The 14,201-nt window shown below is 35.6% G+C and overlaps 1 protein-coding gene across 21 annotated transcripts in view; it reads left to right on the top strand.

Moving 5' to 3' along the window:
• LOC106874564 (uncharacterized) overlaps positions 1-14,201 on the top strand; it is a 268,447-nt gene that overhangs the window by 164,713 nt on the left and 89,533 nt on the right. For 15 of the 21 annotated variants that reach the window (XM_052967832.2, XM_052967814.2, XM_089353099.1 and 12 more), the window contains one exon: positions 1,562-1,707. The exons of the other annotated variants lie outside the window; for them this stretch is intronic. In XM_052967832.2, coding sequence (XP_052823792.1) covers positions 1,657-1,707 — 51 coding nt within the window. In that variant the 5' untranslated portion in view covers positions 1,562-1,656. The remainder of the gene's footprint in view (positions 1-1,561; positions 1,708-14,201) is intronic. 21 annotated transcript variants of the gene reach the window in all.

Genomic DNA, 14,201 nt, shown 5'->3' with positions numbered 1-14,201 from the left:
TCCTGTTACCAGACAAAGGGTCTTCCAGCAGCCACCCTTTTCACCCAGAGCAGCACTACCTCCTCCAGGTACTTGATGTAGGCCTCCAAGTTGACTCTGAGGCCATGTGGAAAGATGAATAGAGGCATAACATCGCCTAGTGATCACTCCAAACACCATGATGTTGATTGGATGTCTGATTTTTATCACTCTTGGTACATGTTTTGGGAACACAGCAAGCCAACGGTTGTTTTGAGTTTGTTCAAAAACTTTGTGGCATGGTCTTTCCTCTTGTTTCTTGATGGTTTGGGATAAAGATTGGCCCTTTCTCATCTTGTAGGAGGAATACCAAATGTCTTCATGCACTACCTGCCTGATAAGAAACTCAGACACTCCCATGTCACTGGTGATGGACCTGATTGACTTGGGGGAATTGTTGTCAATGATAGCCTGGATCTCACCAACAAATTCAGGAGTTCTTCTTTTATCAGAACAATCAGAGTGAGTTTTCCAAGCTGCTGTACCTTTGTAATCACCATCAGACTCATCCAGCTCTTTCCAAATCTTCTGCACTGTCCTCAAGATTGACACCCAAACAGTCTGAAATATTTGTATTGGAGCTTCCAACACAAATGCCAAGCAATACAGCATGTTGTTTCCAAATTTCTGGCTGAGTGAATTGCGTCATGGTGCTGTTTTTTTCACAGATGGTGCCTAACTGATCCTACCATACTGTGTAATCAACAAAATCAAAAACAAACAATGTGCATGTGTGAAATTATAAATATGAAATGGTGACAATTTACCCATCACATTCTGTACATGTATGCATACATGCAGGTGGGTAGGCAGGCATGTATTTGAGAAATGTTGGTAGCAACTCATAGAACTGGTACAAAGTAGAGGACATTTTTAGTCCTCCTGACATTGATGTAACCTCTTTTCTAACAACTGCATAAGATGCACCCAGTAGACCTTGTAAATTGTTGGTGATAGGAGGGATATCAGGCTGTTGAAAACATGAAAAATGAAATTTATGATAAGATAAACACTGCAAGTTGCATCATTAGCTGCTCATATAGGGAAGGCTGATACAGGATAGAAGGGACCCTTCAATTCTTTTCATGTGAAATAACCTTTCAAGCTGTCAGTCTACCCTGTAAGACATACACAACACTTAGTTTGGCTGGTTTTCTATGTTGTTGTGTTTGCAAGAAGATGCAGTGACAAGCCATCACATATACAGATATAATGTGTGTATACACCCTGTAACCATTACATATTCTACCAGATGAAAATTATAAAATAAAATAAAATTAGACAAGCATATTGATTAGTCACTGTTTAAAAGCATAAATCTATTTTCTTAATCTGGTCTATTTAATGCCTAATACATAAAAAAATATTTAGTTATTTATCAATAAATGAATCTGCTGTAATATTACACAGGATCTGGACATTTTTAAAGGTTATTTTCTTTCATCATTTAAAAAAAAAAATCTGCATTCAGATCAAGTTATAAAGTACTATTGATTCATATTTTCCTTCATTATCTGGTTTTTTTTTTCTTCATTTATTTTAGTTCTGGGAACTTGACAACCATTTTGGAAGATAAGGAATTTCATTGGCTTTGTATTTAGTTGCCACAGGATACAGTTACAGCATCTACGCTGAGCAATGGATTTGAGGGAAATGGTTGAGCTTTTGGAAGACTGCAAGAACACTCTGGTATGGATGAGTTGCTATGAAAACATTTAGGAATGCGCTATTAAGAAATTAGCTTTTAAAATTAATTTTCTCAGAATTTTTTGAATTTCTAACATATATTTGCTCTTTCATTTTCATTTGCTTTGTCTATTTAAATCTGAATTTATATTTTGCTATGCTTGTCATATCTGGTTTGCTAAATTCATTTTTGTGAGTTTTAGTTCATTAATAAGTAGGTTATTTTAATTGACACTACTAGATTAACACAAAATGTTAAATTAAAAGAGGCCTCTACATCTTAGAGAATTTTAAGGACTATAATACTCAAAGGAAAATAGTTAACTGTAAACATATAGCATGATATTTTATAGATTATAACTATCAACTCTGCAAATTCAAAGACAAATATTGTATCACTCTTTAACTGTCAGCTTGTATTTTGGTGCTTATATTTTGAAATTAATATTTTCAATGGCTCTGTTGAACATTGCTTGCTTTTAGTCAATAACAAAATAGAGAATGGTTGTTTTATTTTATATTCTCTTTCACATTTCAACATTATTTTTATGACTTTTCTTTATCCAGACTTTTGTAAACATCATATGAATTGCTTCCTTTGTACTTGTTCTGGCAAGTACAGTAACTTCCAACTGAAAATATATTGTTATTTTGTTTCAATCAATTTCAATTTAATATATTTTAGCTCTAATTTAAGAAATATGACAATCAAATTATTTAGTTATAACATTAATCTTATGTTTTACTTTTCTTTTTCTGAGTGCATATGTTCACACCAAGGAATACATTGTTAACAAGCAGGAATGTACCACAATTTCCTGTCTGGAGTTGTGTTATGGAAAATTTCAATTTAATTTTATCACATAAAAATATCATAACTCTTAGATTCATTTTCAATCTCATTTAAAATTTTGTATTTATTTAGTTGGAAGTTGGTTTTTCACTTGTTTAAAACATCAAGATGTCTTTCAAACAACTTGCACATGCAAGTGCTACCAGCCAGGAACTCTGCATACCGGAAGCCAGCAAATGTATGGGGTCATCAGGAGAGAATGCGTGCCGTTTCGGGGCCTACCTCTCGACGGCATCAATGTGCACCGGCCCCCTCTCACTGATATGAGGTCCCGCTTGCTAGATCAACTGGTTATTAAAAACAAAGCTCAATATTTCTCTAGCCATCGCTCATCGTCTCCTTTTAACCAAATCTAGTGGCTAGCCTTCTCCTCTGTAATTTGGATATCGGTCATGATGATATAATACTGAAGCATTCTTCATTAACTCAATCACCTCACTTCTCATAAATGTGTCTTATGTTTCAGTCCACCAAAACAAATGTTCTTGTCATTGTTTGACCTCCAGATAAGCCCTGATCAAGTAGACTTATAATTGAAGATATCTGAAATGTGACTATCCCATTTGTTGTTTTAGACATAAGTATATCTAAGAATACATTACCCAATGTTTCCTTCTCCTCTTTGAAGATAGTAGGGTATAATTGGAAGTAGGTTTGACGTCTATTTACAGTAGGAAGAGTGATTGCATTACAATTCTCTAGTTTTATCATTGCTCTGAAAATGTTACCCCCATTATGTTATCTGCTGTGATGATACACAGGGGTGCCAGAACAAACAAAAAGCAAAACAAAATACTTGCAGAAACAAAGACACCGATCAGATAAAATAACAATTTCTCAGATGGTTGCAGCTCTTGAGCTGAAACTAGTAAAGGAAGATAATCAATCTAACAAACAGGTCATTCAACAAAGTTACTCTCAGCCCTAATGACATCCCCCAGTGAATGGTCTCGTTGCAGCTAAAGAGGTGACTGCATGCCATGATCAGGTGGCCTCTGCCTATTGTATTCACTATGCCCACAACAGAAACCTCCAAATAAAATAGTTTAGAGAGTTTAAAGTTTAAATCTAGAGAGCAAGGGGACCACATGATATTGGAGAGTTATATGATCACAAGGTTCTCCCAGTTTGACCAGAAATAAACTGCCCTTTCTTCATCACATAACTTGTATCTTAGTCTTCATGCACCACATGTCTGATAGTGGATTCCTCCACCTTTTATTGCTTGGTAATGGTCATCCCATTACCAAGCTCACTAGGATTGTTAATGATGCCCTTGACCTGCTAGACAAACTTGACTGGCCTGATGATATCTGACAACTGATAATGTTCTTTGTCCTGGTCACAAACAACACATTTCTGCCAGAGGTCCAGAGTTTCCCAGCTTCTCATGCACCACATGCCTGAGAGTGGTCTCAATCACTTTTGGTTGCTTGGTAATGACTCTCATAAACACTTTAGGGTTGTTGTCAATGCTACCTTAGACCTTACTGGACAAACACGACTTGATGTCTAAGTGCTAAGAATGTTTCTTTCTCCTGGCCACAGACAATACATTACTGCCAGAGGCCCCCAGCTTCTTTCTGGCCTGAACAAAAAAGAATGTAGCTACATTCAACAAACAAGCAATTTCAGAGTCACTGAAGTTGATAGCTAAAGCCTTCCTCATATGACTAAACCAAGATTAAGAAAGGAAGGAGGCTATTCTGAGACTGAAGGTCTGGCATGAATGCTTGCAACAGGGTGCACCATTAAAAGCACAGAAAAAGAACAAAAAATAAAAACAAGTGTTGTTAAACTGGGTGATGGATTAAGTCAACTACCCAGGTATGATCCATCCTGATGGGTTTCTACACACTTTACATCCATCAAATTTCATTTACATGTGTTGGTTGACCCATTGTACTGCACAATAGAAACTGAATCTAAAACCACACAGTTGTGGAGCAAACTTCTCATGCACACGGCCATGCCTCTACTCATAGTCCAGTAGATCACTATCAGTTTGGTGTGTTGTCCAGTAATCAGTGACTTGGTGTTCAGTATGATATCAACTAGCTCCAGTGAAAGGAGCCTTTACACAGTAAGTCGACATGCTAGAAACAGTACCCAAATCTCCTTCAAATCATACTTTACAAATCATACTCTACTAGACTGTTTTATCATACTCAATTAGACTGTTTTATCAGCTTGGTGGGTTTTCTAGTAGTCTTGACATGCTAGAAATAGGTCCCAAATTTCCTTCAAATCATACCCTACAATCAGGCTATCAAAGCAGGTTCATAGCCCCTGGGCAAATCAATGTACTGGCCCCTATAGTATTTTTTATTGACAGCAAGCCACAAGATGCACAGATTAGAATTTGGCCCCTTGCCTCTAGACCAGTGAGGCCCCTGGACAACAGTCCAGTTTGCTCATGCCTAAAGGCAGCCCTGCCGACAATCTTAAATAAAGAATGGACACACAGGAAAATATAGTCCCTAAAAAATGGAAAGCGACAATGTTTTTTTTTTATCATAAACCTGATCCATCAAGGATGACCTGGAATTAAACAAAAGCAAAAACTACAACTTAGTTATTCAACCTCAATAACTTGGCACTGTTTGGCATCACTTTCAGCTAATTCTGCCCCTCCTTCTTTTTTTCTTTTTTCTTTGTCTATGTTTGAAGTTCCTAACAGACAGCAAAATATAAATTTGATACATTTCAAACTGAGAAGACTCAATCAATAGAACACTTTTATTCTAACGGATTTTATGTTTTTATAATAGTGTGTGTTGTTGATTTTGTCAGTGACATGACTCATTCATGGTGCTCTGCATGAGTGAAATTTATTAGTAACTAACCAGTAGAGACATTTCAGGGATGGAATCATAACAGAATGAACTCAAACACCCATCACCCACCCTCCTCCACTTTCTCCTCATCCTCCTCCTCCTCCTACTCCTACTCCTACCACCACCACCACTACTTTCACTACTATTGATGCTGCTGCTACCACCCTGCCCACACCCTGTTCACAGACGTCTCTGTCAATCTTTGTGATATTTTGTGAACCAGTTCATTCAGATTGGACTAAACAGTATCTGATTGAATAAGCAAGCCAATATTCATCTATCTAACTTGACAGCTTCCTGTATCTTTTCACTGACATTGCTGCTATCAGGGCTTTAATTCCAGTTTAGACTTTATTTTTATTTATTTAAAATACTCATTGGTTGTTAAACTATACACTCTGAACAAATGCTATTCTTTTTATTATAATCCCATTAACATCTAGGATGCAATATGAAAATATAAACTGGCTGGTACTTGTATTATAAATCACACAAGTTTCTGCAACATTAAATAGATTAGAAACTGTCTTCTCCAAGAGAAGATACTTGTCTATTGCAGATGTAATGTTCCAAGAGATTTTCTGGTATCTATTTCTAATAGTTAAGTAATAAATTATCCAGTCCACAATCACAGTCGATTTGGACTCACAATCTTTGAGACTGGTGTCACTATCATTATCATATTTTATGTCTGATGGCATGACATAGCTTGAATAGGTTATAATCCAAATCACTTATTAGAAGCCACTGCTCTCATAGAATGGTGTTAAAACGTGACATTTTGATTTGGTTTCTAGGCTGGGTACCATTTCTAACACCACGTACTTGATAGAGTGTACTGGGTCTATTTTCTTGTGGCACTAATACTAGAAAGGTTGATAAATTTTGGTGTGACAAAACTAAAGGGATTTCACAGCCCTATGTTTTCTCCAAGTGCTTGCCATCCATTTTACAATGTATACTTAATGTATATTTTTATGGAATCAGCACTAGAGAGGTTGTTAAATCCTCTGGAATGTGACAATTGGGCATGATTGTTTTAATATTGGTGATTTGGCATGGCTGAGTTGACATTGGGTCTATTTTGGTAACAGCACTTTTTGGCACTGGCGGCAAACATACACACACACACATATGCAACAGGCTTCTTTCGATTTCCATCTACCAAATCCTTTGGTCAACTGAGGGCTATAACAGAATACACTTGTCAAAGGTGCCATGTCGTGGGATTGAACTCAGAACCACATGGTTGGAAAGCAAGTTCTCAGCCACAATATTATTTCTAGAAGTTGTCATCCTGCAATGCAAACCCTCTTCAGATATTTTCACCATTTTATATTTATTCTTCCATGCATACATAGATGAAATGATTCTCACAAGAGCAATGCATTCATTATACTGGTGGATGCTATAGTCTAATACAAAATCAACTCTGATGAAGTAGACCTATAATCAAAAGGCATTCAAGACATGATTAGTTACAGCTCTTTATGTTCAGGGTTCAAATCCTGACAGGCCAACTGTGTGCTTTTCATCCCCCCAGGGCCAATAAAACAAAACACCATTCATTCACATACTGTAGATGATTTAATCAATTAACCCCTCACTCTCTCCAGATTTCTGACCTTGTGCCTATATTTAGAAGTAAATTCAGAACAAATACATGTGAAGAAGTAACTTTGTTGTTGTTGACCTGGCTAAAACTGGATTTTACCTTTCAACAAATAAGATTTTCTCACATTTAATATTTGTGTCTGTGAGTGTGTTGCATGTATGTGTGTGTGTCTATGAGTGTGTGTGTACATGTCTGAGTGAGCGTGAGACTATGTCTGTATGTTTTGCCTGTGACTGAGTATGAGTTTGTGTGTTTGCATGTGACTATGTGTGAGTTTATGTGTTTCACTAATTACTACTTTGGTTGGAAATGAAAACAATGACTTTGTAAAAAGGAAGTGGGTTTTTTTTTTTCATTTTTGATTATTGAGTTATTGTTTTATTTTTGTTATTTCTGTGTCAGTCTATTTATTTAGCTTGCATATCATCATCCCTCATTACCCTAACTCTAGTATATAACTTCCACCCATACATTTCTGTGTGCGTGAGACTTAGTATTGGCAATGTTTGGGTGCCCACCTCTAAACAATATGGTGGTGCTGGGTGGGGGTCATTTATTTTCAACATGTGAAAACCAGTGGACTGAAGATACCTAATTTGAAGCACAAATATGAGTTGGCAACTGGAAGGTCATTCAGTTGTGGGATACTACCTTGGTTAAGTCTCATCTAACTCATGTCAGTGTGGAAAAAGCAGACATAAAACCTATGAAATATATTCGTTTATTAATTATATGTCTGTTTTTCCTTGCTTGTATGGGTTAGATGATTATTTTATTGAGGCTTTGTTTTACAATTGGATGCTCTTTCTGTTGCTAACCTTCACCTGTTTTTCCTATGAGGAATCTCTTATTTCACACAACTTTGAATGTAGAATGAAGCAGTTGGACAATCTGTTAACAAGAGAAACTAACAACAACAGCACAGCTTCTAGCTTATGACTTTTGTTGTGTGCAAATGTAAATAAATGCACATGTGCACAAACACAGATGCACACACACACATTGGCTTTTTTCAGTGGTTCAGGTGTTGGGCTCATAGTCATAAAGTTGTAGGTTTTGTTCCTAGACTGGGCAGGCCTGGACATTGTGTCCTTGAGCTAGGCACTTCATTTCACATTGCCCTAGTCCATTTAACTGAAAAGAGTAGATAGCAGCCTAATGCTGGTGCAAATCTGTCTCCCTCCAGCCTTCACTGAGACATGGTTGGAAGGGTCAGGAGGGTGTCTTTGTCTGCTTGTGGCTATGTAGATACCTAAAACAATTTGGAAAAGCATCATATATGGTACCATGTCATATGTCCTTGAGAGTGATAGATAAAACACGCTAATTCACATACTCTTTCCATGTCAGTTTGTCTGTCTGCTGCATGTTTTATTTCTTTTTTTTTCTCACCTACATGCACACACCTTCACATACACTCATGTCATAAACAAGGAGAGGATTTATGAAGGCTTGGTTTGAAGTTTTAAGTTTCATATCATTGCTTTATTTATTTAATTTTTATGGATTATATACTTGTCCTCTTTTCTCCCTAACTTGCAATGAAATCATATTTCTTTTATTCATTGCTGAAATACTTGTTTTTATATTGCTTTTCTCATTAGGAAAGAAATTTGATTTATGTTAGTTTTGTCAATACTTGCACATTCTTTTATTCTGTCACTAATTTCAGTCAGTGAACAGTGGTCATGCTGGAGCACCACCTTTTTAAGTGTTTAGTCAGTTATTTAGGTCCCAGTACTTACTTTAGTCCCTTTTTTTTAACTGTAGAAGATAAAGGGACACAATATATATACAACATCTGTCTTGGTTGATGTATACATAAACAGACACTTCTGTATTTTACTTGTTCCAATCATTGGACTACAGCTTTGTTGCATTACCACCTTTGTTTAGTTGATCAGATTGACTCCTTTATTTATTTTAAATCTCATACTCATTCCATTGGTATTTTCTCTGAACTGCCAAGTTACAGGGATGTAAACAAACCTACACTAATTGTCAAGTGGTGAGAGACCAATAAACATTCACACACGCACACACCACTGTTTCTAACTGCCAAATTTTGCTCACAAGGCACTGGTCAGCACAGCTATATCTCTGGTCAACACAGAGATATAGCTGAAGACACTTGCTCAAAGTACCATACAAGCTTCCATGAAAACATGTCTGGTCATGGAGCTGTTCATGTTTGAAGAACTAAGCTGAATATTACCATTGTTTGGAAACAAATGAGGGCTGGCAACAGGAAGAGCATCCAACTCGAGAAAATCTGCCTCAGCGAATTTTGTCTGCATACAATATGTCCCTGTTGAATCTCTTCCCCACAGTACATCCTCCTAATACCCCCTCCATCTACCTGTGCCCATCCAGTACATTTTTCCCTCCATCTCCCTCTCTCATTTTGCAATCCTGTGAACTCACTCACCCATTTACCCTCTCCAATCCCTGGAGCACTTCACTATGTACACTATGAATTGGTCCATTGATGTAGACACCTCTGGTGAGAACTCAATCATTTTTGAAAATTAATTAAGGTTGTTCATAATTTTTTTCAGTCTATAAAGAAATAGTTAGATTTAGCCTGTTTATATGTCTACTACATGAGTTAAATCTATATGTATATATTCTAAGCATAAAACCATCTCCCTCTCTACTACACATCCACTCTGTCATGGAGGAATTTTTCTATCTTGCAAGTTACTTGGCAATCTTCCTAGTCTTAGTACCTTAAGAAAAACACACAGTACTCTCTGTAGAGTAGTTAGTGTTAAGAAGGGCATCCCGCCATAGAAAACATTACCAAAACAGACAGTGGAGTTCAATGCAGTCCTCAAATCTATTAGATCCTATCAAACTGTCCTATCCATGCTGACATAGAAAGCAGACAATAAATGATGATGATTATATATGTGTGTGTATGAGAAACAACCTTTCTTCTCCCCACACCCATGAAGGGAATTTAACTTATTAGTGCAGATCACCAAAACACTAATCAGTTTTACAGTACTGCTACTGCTTCCAACAGGAAGCATCCCACTCTTTGGTATATATTTACTTAGGTGGATTTAGTATTTGATGTAATTAAGCATCTAATCTATGAATATGGTTCAGTTTTAGTGAAAGGATAGATACAAACGGATATCTATATCCTATTTGTCTTTCCTCTCCTACCATTTCTGTTGTACTCAAATGCCAGTTCCTGCTCTAATTACTTCATCCATCCCTTCTTTCCCAGAATGTTAACTCTCTGGAATTTCTTCCCTACTCATATCTAGTATCTTGACTAACAAAAATACAAGAGCAACATTAAAGGCATCAATCTCACTGGTCTAGAGAGCCTGCAGAGGCTATGGGCTGTGTCCCTTCTTCCAGACATTGTAAATTTTTAAAAAATAATAAAAATATGGGGGAATAGTTACTGAGTTTAGTATCATCTTTTTTTCTTTTACTCGTTTCAGTCATTAGACTGTGGTCGTGCTGCAACATGGCCTTGAAGGATTTTTAGTTGAATGAATCAACCTCCAGTACTTATTTTATCGGTATCTTTTGCTGAACCACTAAGTTACAGGGATGTAAACATACTGACACTGGTTGTCAAGTGGTGGTAGCAGACAAACACAGACACAATGATACTCAAACACACACATATATATACAACAGGCTTCTTTTAGTTTCCACTTACCAAATCCACTCACCAGGCTTTGGTCAGCCAGAGGCTGTAGTAGAAAACACTTGCTCAAGATGCCATACAATGGAACTGACACCAGACCCATGTGATTGCAAAGCAATCTTAACCACACAGCCATGCCTGCACCTTTCATATAGTTTTAAATGAATTTTTGATATACAATCTTTCAGCCAGATTGTTGTGTAAATTTGATTTAGCATAAATTACAGAATTTAGCATATTACTTGTTCTGAATGCTAACTAACTACTGAGTAGGAATGCTATTTTTTCTTGTATGGGGCAAGTAGAAAAAAACAGTGCTTTATCTTACAGTATGCCCCAGTATAGTTTAAGCTGATACTCTTAAACACTTAACCAACATATATCTTAATGTACATTTGCCATTTTGTTGTGCATGTTTTTGAAAGTGGCATGCTATCATTTTTACCACTTACACTCCTAGTAAACATTATCTTGGCTTGCTTTACCAATTAAGTCATCTTCAACGTATACACAATTAAACCTATTTAATATAAAAAGCTGTGTCTATAAATTGGTATTGTCTCCTTATTTACTACAAACAATATCCTAGTCAGATATTTCAATTTTGCCTTTGACATATCATCTATATTATAATTAATAAATAAGAGTGTACTTCAGATTGGAACTTTTGCGTCCTCAGTGTAACTATATAAATTATGCTGTTTTTTTTTTTTATTGCAAATTATGGACATATCCTTGTAATGAGGATATATGACTCTTTTTTACTGTAGATGTTTAGTGTATCTTTGTTCAAATTAATGTTTTTACAAACCACTTTCTATTTTATGGTATGTTCGTGAAAATTCTCTTTGTGATGGCTTTGGAATATATTAAAAAATATTTGTGCTATTATGACAACTTACTGCTTGTCCTAAACTATACACACACACACACACACACACACACACACACACACACATATATATATATATATATATATATATATATATATATATATATATATTATGTTATCTATCTTGTATTATTATTATCAATTATTGTTACTTGTGGGAGAATGCAAAAGTAAAATCTCTTAAAGCTTTTTACAAACTAATTTTTCTTTTATGGTACACACACTACATTATGTGTTCAATATCAATATATAAAAATGTGTGTGTGCGTGTAGGCTCATGTTCATATGTAAGTGTCCCAGATGTATAGCTAGTGCATCTCATTGATTTGAGATTCTTCTTTGAATTTTCTATGGTACATCATTTATACCAAATGTCTGAGACATTATATTCAGAAATGTAACTAGAAGCACCGAAATTGGTAATGCAAAGTTATGTTACCATAAATTATTATTTTTTTGTTATTATTTCCTATTTTACCTTTATACTATTTGAAAAAGAAATTTCAGTACACTAGGTTGGTATTAGCCACAATCATAACTCATAGCAAAAAAAATTACTTCATAATTCAGTTCTTGTTGAGATCATCTTAACCCATTAGCATTTAAACCAGCCATATCTGGCCTACATATTCTGTTTTATGTTCAATCAGGTCAGATTTGACCTCTTACACTTAGCCTACAATGTTATTTTAAAAATAAACTATCACATTATCAAAATCTTGAAGCCTCAAGATAATGCTTGATGAATTCAAAACAATGTAAATAAATAAGCATTATATTTGGCAGAGTAACCTGAATGCTAAATGGTCAATCTTAGAACAAATGACCAAGTACTTAGCTAGGATTAAAAATTATCTGATAATATAGATTTCTTAGGCACAAAGAACATTTTTGTAGAGTGGAGCTGTAGTTAATTAGGTTGGTAAAATTTATTATTTTTTAAACTTTTTTTTATTCAGAAGGATGAAAATAAATCTAGCCCTTGTAGGTTTGAACTCAGAATGTAGAAGAAAGTAATTGTGAAATGTTTAGTCTTGTTACTTTTGTCACCTTACAACTATTATATCTAATGATATTAAAGTACTATATGTTTCTCATTGTTTCCCTGTGTCATCATCATCATCATCATTTATTGTCCACTTTTCAAAGCTTGTTTGAGTCAGATGGAATTCATTAAAGTAGATTTTCTCATAAGCTTGGGAACAAGGGGTACAAGTGGACCCACTAAAATTTTTTTGTAATGGGGGTGGGGGTAATGAAAATGCTTTGAACATCCTGGGTTGGACCTGGGTTTGCATTTCCTAAGCAAATTTTAACCCTCACTTGTTTCCAAGCAAGGTAATATTTCTTCTAGGCCAGATATATTTTCACAGAGGACTGCAAACAAGTGACACTGCTTATATGATGGTAGTGACACTTGCTTACAAGTATCATAAAATATGATAACAAGGAGACACAAGCACACACATATATGTCTATCTACATGCACATGTACACACACATCACACACAATGGAATTCTTTCAGTTTTTATCTATTAAATCCACTCACAAGGTTTTAGTTGGCATAAGAATATTGTAGAAAACACTTGTCCAAGCTACCACACATTGGTACTGAACCCAAAACCACATGTTTGTAGAGTGAGCTTCTTAATGAATAATTCTAAAAAAGATAAGTTCCTAATATATTTTGTTACATGGTTATTTCTATTATTTTTATAATAATTATACCATTTTTGTTTCATCTTCCTTGCAAATTTATAATTCTAAAATTCCTTTTAGATATTAGTATGTTTTTCCTTTTCCTTTCACATTAGTTGTAACCCTCTCTCTCTCTAACACTATTTATCTTTCACCTGTCTTTTTTATTACTAACTGATTACTGTATGTAGTGTCTCTCTCTTAGCCTGTTTTACACCCCACTTCTCATTACACACACACACACACACACACACACACACACACACATGTGGTAACAGATGAACAACTGATTAGATAAGGTATGAAATATGTGCTACAGTCCAAGAATGCATTATGCCAGTGCCACATAGAAAGCACCCATGCTGGTGCCACATACAAAGTTCCTGTGTCGAGCCATGTAAAAGGTGCCTATGCGTGCTGGTACCATGTAAAAAACACCCAACACACTCTGTAAGATGGTTGGCATTAGGCAGGACATCCGGCCATAGAATCCAAGCCAAAACAGACTGGAACTTCATGCAGCTCCCAGTTTGTCAGCTCTGGTCAAACTGTCCCACTTATGCCCACATGGAAAAAGGACATTTGTTGACAATGACAACAACTAGATAATATTAATTTGGTCATTATCTTCTCCCATTGCTTTTAATTTGAAAGCTAAAATAACACTTTATAGCTTTCATACTGCGAGTAATATGTTGAAGGAAATACTGTTTCTGCTGACCTTTCAAATGACAGACATTTTCATTTGTCATGTTTTGTTAATAATTGTTATCTACCAGTGTTTTTCACCATTGTATATATTATGAACAGCAATATAAAAAAAATGCAATTATTTTATTTCATAAGGCTATTTCTTAGCAACTTAATTAAAGGATTGGCCTTGTTGTTTCATATAAATATATTGTTCTTTGTGTTCAGTGGCACATTG

Source organism: Octopus bimaculoides, chromosome 1, assembly GCF_046866305.1.
Source record: "Octopus bimaculoides isolate indiv1 chromosome 1, ASM4686630v1, whole genome shotgun sequence".
Classification (NCBI taxonomy): domain Eukaryota; kingdom Metazoa; phylum Mollusca; class Cephalopoda; order Octopoda; family Octopodidae; genus Octopus; species Octopus bimaculoides.
Note: the sequence above shows the minus strand (reverse complement) of the source record. Positions and strands in the feature narration are given on the sequence as shown.